This window comes from Stegastes partitus, unplaced genomic scaffold (assembly GCF_000690725.1).
Source record: "Stegastes partitus isolate 25-593 unplaced genomic scaffold, Stegastes_partitus-1.0.2 Scaffold961, whole genome shotgun sequence".
NCBI lineage: Eukaryota > Metazoa > Chordata > Actinopteri > Pomacentridae > Stegastes > Stegastes partitus.
In genome coordinates, this window is record NW_007578692.1 from 267,020 (window position 1) to 274,717 (window position 7,698).

The window sequence follows — 7,698 nt, forward strand, 5'->3', positions numbered from 1 at the left end:
AAACAAGTGCATGAAAATACAACTCACCATAACGCTAAATCAATGGGAGCCCTGAGCTTGTTTCTCTGCAACAAGACGGTCCCATCCAAGGGCAATGGGAGACAATGACACCTGAAGTGTGTTGCTTATGTCCAGTCTACTCCGTAATTTTGTTTCCGTTGCTGTCACTGCAGAAAACCCCGCTTCTTCACCAATAGTGAATGGCTTCTTACCCTGACCAACACAGTTAGCCACCAAGTATGATGCTCTCAGTGCACTCGCATTTGTTGATGTGGTGGCCCTCAGTAATTGCTTCTGTCCTTCTTGTTCCTGCTGTTTTCTTTCAAAATACTCCAAAGGCTTGTCTTTTAAAGCAGGGTGCTTGGTCTCCAAGTGGTGAGGCAGTTTGGAAGGCTTTATTGCCTCATTAGAGAGCCGGTCGCCACATATTATGCGGAGCAGGCTTGGTGCGTTGGAATCACCTGTCGCAATAAATCCATATTTTAAGTCTGCCTCCTGGTATCGTCTGTTAAATGCAGCTTTCTTTTTCTTGGAAGTCGTAGTCTCTTCTTCTGTTTTCTCAATGGGCTTTTTCCCCTTCACAAAGAAATTTTCCAAAGACGTCTGGTTTTTACTCATCATGGTAGCTTGTGGATTTATGTTTAGCGCTGCTTGTCACATGACTGAGACAAGCATCTTGACATGCATCAAGAGGGAGCCATAGATGAATGTAACGAAGAGAATACGTTCATTTTTCAATATAAAACATCGTTCAGACTCAGATTTTAAATAAAACGGAAATAATGTGTTATTTATTCTTTTTGTGTGGCTCGATACTGGTCTGCGGCCTGGGGGTTGGGGACCGCTGACGTATTCCACCACGACGCAAACGTACTGACAGCCATTTTTGGTGGTCTTCAGTTTCCCGATAAGGTGCATGCTTACCAACTCAAAGGGATGCGTTACCTTAAAAGAAGTTGTGCACTGTATAATGACATCATTCATTCATTCATTCATTCATTCATTCAGTGCAGGTATCTGCCCTGTCAGAGACCTTCAGGTGGTTGTAAAGAAACTAGTAGGAGTTCAGGAAGTGCCTTCAGTCTCCACTGCCTCCTTTATAACTGGCTGACAGAACTGCTGAAAGTGAGTCGTGTTTAATTATCATGTGTGGCATAAACGCTGTCATAGAGATTAAACGAGGTCTGCGTGAGGACATGTCAGCTGGTTGAAACACCCAGCTGTAGTTGAGTGTGCCTTCGCCGACTACAGTGACCAAGATGTTCTGGAGGTGTGGTGAAGTGAGGAGGAGACGGGAGAGCGCCTCCTAATTTCAGTGCAAGTAAAAAAACAAAAAACAAAAAAACAAGATAATGGGCAAAATTTCTCAATTAAATATAAATATAAAAAAGGATAAATATATAAAAAGAAATAACAGATTTAAGAAAGAAATATTGCACGAGATAATGGATATCTACAGATGATGAGTAGTTATATAGGGATGATGGATATCTACATCGTGCACATCGTGGAGGAGTCTTATTGAGGTAGAGAGGATGTTTCCCATATGAGAGTTCATGATGGTGATGGCTCTCGGAAAGGAACTGTTCCTCAGTCTGTTGGTCTTGCTTTGGAGCATCTGTAGCGCCTCCCAGAGGGCAGCAGCTCAAACAGCTGAGGACCGCATCCCTAGAAAAATCCTCAAGACCTCGTTTTAAAATGGGCCTGATCATTAAAAAGGTCAGGAACTTTTTCACCGTAGCAACTCCAATGTGAAAGTACAATTAGAACAAGTTAAACAAAGCATCCAAATTTAAACTGCTATTGGAGTATAAAACAGCAAAACAACTTAAGTTAAAAATACAATTAGAGACTAAAATAATGATACAAAAAAAGCTTACGTTGAAAATACAATTGGAGACCAAATTAAAAGAAAAAAAAATCCCCTCAATAAATCGCCATCTTATCGTGGTGGAGGGGTTTGAGTGTCCCTGTGATCCTGGGAGCTATGCTGTCTGGGGCATTAGCCCCTGGTAGGGGAAACCACCAGAGACTCTCTGCCATCCGTAGACTAAAAGGAGGACTTTAGGTTGCCCCCCCGTCTCCTTCAAAGCATCATTCAGTCCATTCTCCTGTATTAGTCCACCTGCTTCTACAACATGCTCACTGTTGCAAACAAAGCCAAACTCATATGCATAACCACCATGGCCTCCAAAATAATCAGGCTTCCCACACTAAACATCCCAGAATTTAACAGCAGGGCCATTACACGAAATGCAAACATAATAGAACAGAACATAACACACCCACTGAACACATAACTCACCCTCCTCCCCTCAGGACACAGATAGAGGACACTAAGATACAGACACACACAAATAGGCAAAAGCCTCATGCCATCCATTATAGCAACCCTTAATGAAAGGCCAAGGTCGTCTGGACAGAGTGAAAACCACACCGATATGTGAACGGTGTTTTGTAGAATGTGTGTCCTGTTAATGTAAATCAAGTGGAATAGTGCTGTGGAAAAGAATTTCCCCATGAGGACAATAAAGTCTAAATCTAAACCATCTAATGGATATGTTATTAAATATGACTATATTGGACATTACTATTTGCAAGCAGCATCGTTTCCTAGTGCTAGCAACAGTACAGTTATATATATATACTTTTTTTTCATTCAATTCAATTCAATTCAATTTTATTTGTATAGCGCATATTTACAACAAGTCATCTCATAGCGCTTCAGACTCAGACTTTAAATAACAAATTAACATAGCGTATATGGAGCTATATACTGTTACCTCCTTTAAAACATGGGGCTCTATGAAGTCCCTGTCTGAGGTTTGTAATGGATGAGAATCCTGGAAGCCTGTATCTGTGTTTGTGGCGTTGTCGTCGGTACACTGCAGCTTCAAGGTGAAAATACTCAGCCATGGTGTTGACTGCTTATGTTGCTCATCATGTGTCTTCTCGTGTACAGAGAACAACAACAACATATGGACATCTTATCAAGGTAACAAAAAAGAAAACATTTTAATAATTATTGGAAAATTGCAAAAATGTCCAACACAGTTTCCCTGAGTCCAAGATGATGCCCTGATGTTTTGTTCAAATTCAATTGCAAAGCTGAAGCACGTTCAGTTTACAATCATGCTTAACACAGACTAAGCAGCAGTTCTGTCTGCCTATTCTCCCCGAGGGGATCTGCACTGGGGCCCAGCTTCTTCGATTCATCTATTGATACGCAAAAGAAAAAGAATGTTCCACCTGTGAAGAAACGTATGACCTTCAAATTTAACATTAGTTCCATGTCCTGCACAGTGTGTCATGGAGCATGGGGTAGATAGGATTCTCAACATATTAAATTTAGTTCTTTTAAAAATCAGGTCATGGCAGGCAAATCGCTTCTAATCAATAATTTTAAAGCACAACCTTGATTTTATATTTGTAACTGAAACTTGCTTAGGACAAGATAACAGTGCAGTAGGTCTTACTCTGTCAGCCAAGTGAAGGGGAAATTGCATATGAATATGTTGCCCTTCAGGTAAAATCCTCCTGAAAGACCCCCAAAATACAATGCATCCTTTTATTCGACATACGTCAGAATAATAATACATCCAAACCCTCTGTCTCAGTTTAACTGGACCTCAGTGCTGCCTTCATCTCAGTCCATCACAATATACTGCTCGCCAGACTGGGAAAGTGGGTGGGACTTACTGGAAATCTGCTAAATTGGTTTACATCTTATCTGCAAGAGGGGACCGACTCTGCCTCAATTGATAATCATGACTCAGAGAACATAAAGATCACATGCGGAGTCCCCCAAGGATCCATTTTCGGACCACTCCAATTCAATATCTACATGCTGCCCTTAGCTCACATTATGAAACATTAGAACATCTCTTATCATACTGATGCAGATTACATAAAACTCTACATTTCAGTGTCATCACATTACTACAGTACCTTGCTTTCACTGAGTAAATGTATCCATCAAGTCAATGAGTGGATGTGCCAACATTTTCTCCAGCTCATTGCAGACAAGTTGGAAGTGATTATTGTTAGGCCCCAATCTTCTCTCTAATAATTATTGACTCAGACCTGAATTTGAACAACCACCTGAAAAACATTGCTGGAATCAAAGCTTTTTTTGTCCAAACAAGACACAGAAAGATGTGTTCATACATTCATTTACAGCAGGTGAGATTAATGTAATGGTGTCTTTACAGGTCTTAACAAAAAGTCCATCAGACAACTGCAGCTTGTCCAGAATGCTGCTGCCAGAGTCCTTACCAACACCAGCAAACTGGACCATATTACACCAATTCTCAAATCATGGACTGAAAAAATCTCCTAAAGCATTGAATGTTCTTGGAACAAAATACATCCTGAACTTGTTGGTTCCCTATGAAGCAGCCAGACCCCTCAGGTGATCAGGAACAGGTTTACTGTGTGTTCCCAGAACCAAAGCCAAGCAAAGTGAAGCAGCATTCAGTTACTATGCACCTCATCTATGGACCAAACTTCCCAAAGAAGTAGAAGCACCATGAAGGGAGGAGTGAAGTCTGCCAGAAAACACTCTGTCTTTAAACTATAGTCAGTGTCCTGCTATAGAGTGTAGTACAGTGCAGACACTGTGGTGAAGTAAGTAGTGAAAAGATTCAAAACAACTAATTACACTTTGATGCAGGCATCATAAACTTTTACCTTCACATGGGAAATGTCTGAGAGTATGTTGTGATAGACCTGTGACCTGTCCCCTGCCTTCACCCTGAGTCAGCTGAGATAGGCTTAAGTCCCCCCGCAACCCTAGTGAGGATTAAGTGGTGTATAGATGATAGGTGGATATGAATCTATGTATAATCTAAACTGGCAAGGAGCATTGCAGTTATTGCATATATATATAACAATTATATACTGTATATCGATGCAGTTAATTGATTATACATTGATGCATATTTTATATTAAATCCATTTATTATATATAGGAACATGTAATATTGTCGTCAATAATAAGGTGACAAGGGGATGGGAGTTAGTACGTTTATACTTCTTCCTGCTCCTTCTTGAACTGATGTTTGTACATTTTTCCCCCTTGTTTTTTATTTTGTTTTTAATAAATATTTTATTCATTCATTCTCATGTATCTACAGACACACAGTGACCCTTTAAAAACAGCAGGGTGTCTGTGGAGCATTTTACAGTCCAATTCAAAGAGCTAATTCACTCAAATCAACCAAAAAACAGATTTTGTCTCTTGCCCATCTGGCAATGCAGCCAGATTTGGTTTCTTTTATCCTCGTATCTTCACCCACAGTGCAATGGAGGAGAATGACATTTCATTTGTGGTGCTCACAGCTTTAAAAAAAGTCACTCATTTAAAGCACAATAATATCAGCTGTTTCCTTGAGACACTGTATTCCCCCTTTAGACCATAAAGACAACACGTGGTTGGAGATTTTATTCTGATATCACCGTCACTCAACAACAAACACCTACATGTTGTTCATCTATGGAATAGATTAGTCTACAGTCGATTCCATCGCTGGCTCTGATTCCATGTGGTTGTATAGTGCCTGATGAATCTTTACCACTTCGTAAAGCCCAGGTGGATTTGGTCGTTTGCACTGGGAATGTAATATGCAATACCTGCAAACAGTATTAAATATTGTGTTGTAACTGAATTAACGTGTGCTTACAATCACTGACGGGCGTTTTCATAATGAACTTACCACCATCTGGTCTTATGATTTGGCCATCTGATTTCTTGACCAGCACCTCCCAGAAGGTTTGATCGTCTTCATTTCCAGCCACACCGTTCACATACTCCAGGGATGGGCCGTAGTTTGGATCATCTATGTAGGTGAACCTGTAAGAACACAACAAAGATGGATCATTAGCAGTCTGTTCGTCTCGTTCTCTCATCTCACTGACTGATCAGGAATTGTCTGTGTTAATCCTAAATGTGCTCATGGATTCTCTTCTATGTTCAAACTGTCAAGAGCTTCAAACTTGGGGTTTAAATATCTTGGTTTGGGTTAAAATAGATACTGTAGGACTTTACTTTACAAGAACAAACTGGCAGGTTAAGAGATTAAACTAAGGCTTCATGTATTTTTGTGTATATTCTGATGTATTAGACCAGGATGCTTTTCTGCCTATTCTGACCCACAGTCCTCTCCACACTTCGGTCACATACGTCACAGTGTCTCATGTGAAGGCACAGTATAGTGACAAAATAGTTGATGAAATAATTACATACACATGGTATTAAACAGTACAGGCTCTATAAGGGCTTTTGTCCTACATACTTTGACTCTGTTTATTGCAGCCATGTATAACGTAGACTATTCCACCACCACCTTCTGGTGACACTATGAAGCCCAGGTTATTAACTCAAAAGCAATTAATGGAAATTAGCCTAGTTCGTGTTTTCTTTAATTAATTTTATTTCTTGAGAAAAATATGGAAACGTGGTTAGTGGTTATTGGTTTCCAAATGAAATCAAACAGCAACCTCTGTAATGTCTCAAAGACAGCAGGGTCCTCATTTAGACATGAAGCCGGTACACTGAGCTGCTGACATGTGAACGGAGAGCAGCGCCTGTCTGAAAGGAGCTCATGTGTCAACTCTTCACCTCTGTTGTAAAGATTCAGGGAAACTGGAACGCTCCTTTATTTAGAGGAAAATATAAATTCATGCAGTCAGTTACCTTCTGAACTGAATCCAACACATGATGATACCTCGCTTTGCTTTATCACTCACCCCTATTTTATTTTAATAGATATGCTTCATATAAAAACAGTGTATTGTTCATTCAGATTTTCTCCACTGAGTCAGGTTCAGTGTTACCTTTAACAGGAACTCAGTGTCAGACTAAAAAGCAGTGCTGCACTGCCCTCCCCTGTTGAAAGTTTGAAGGCTCACACTCCTTGACAGCAGCAGTGATGATGGGTGTGTTCTGTTGCACCTGTAAACACACCCAACAATGATGTCACAGTACACTGACACTGTGGAGTGGGTGGCCATCTGTATCCCTGCAGGTAAGATGTTACGCCACTGGAGATTGTTCTTTGATACAATTCAATACCACAGTCTTGAAGAATGAAATCCAAATGTCCTGAGTCGTGTCTCTCCTCTTTAGTTCAATCTCTGTTCATATATTATTTCATTTTTTCCAACTACTTTGTGGTAAAAATATGATCTCTAGGTTCACATCCAGACTGTCTGAACAGAACAGAACAGAAGCACTTTGACAAAAGTTAGTGAGAGACTGTTTGAGTAAACATGTTGCTTCTCAAGTTTTTCTGTATTAAACCAGACAACTATCTTTCTCTATAATTCAACCAGGTAGTCTCAGTGGACAGTTGAATAATCCTGCAACCGCTACATGGTTGTGTAGTTTGGTGGAAAAAACGTATGTCTTCAATGAACATGTTACATATATGCAATCACATCTCTGGCATGAAAAGTTGATTGGGACACAACACACTCTACAGCTATAAGCAGCATCTGATTCTTCTGCAATGCACATAATACAACCTGAGATTGATCTGTATTAAATGAGCCACATCAAATGGCAAAACCTACACACTAAATGCAATTTCATATCAATGTAGTACAAGAATAAAACCTATTTTTATGCATAGCATTAAAAATTAAGGGTCACTAAAAAATGTCACTCACCAGTGTTGTTCATTTCTTGAATGGAAAGGA

At 40.0% G+C, this 7,698-nt stretch overlaps 1 protein-coding gene across 1 annotated transcript in view; it reads right to left on the reverse strand.

Annotated features, from left to right (window-relative positions):
* Positions 1–5,509: 5,509 nt before the first annotated feature.
* The window catches only part of LOC103366635 (gastric intrinsic factor-like), an 8,251-nt gene continuing 6,062 nt past the window's right edge, over positions 5,510–7,698 (reverse strand). The window contains exons 3-4 of the mRNA XM_008294407.1: positions 5,715–5,851; positions 5,510–5,631 (exon numbers count right to left, since the gene is read on the reverse strand). Coding sequence (XP_008292629.1) covers positions 5,570–5,631; positions 5,715–5,851 — 199 coding nt within the window. The 3' untranslated portion in view covers positions 5,510–5,569. The remainder of the gene's footprint in view (positions 5,632–5,714; positions 5,852–7,698) is intronic.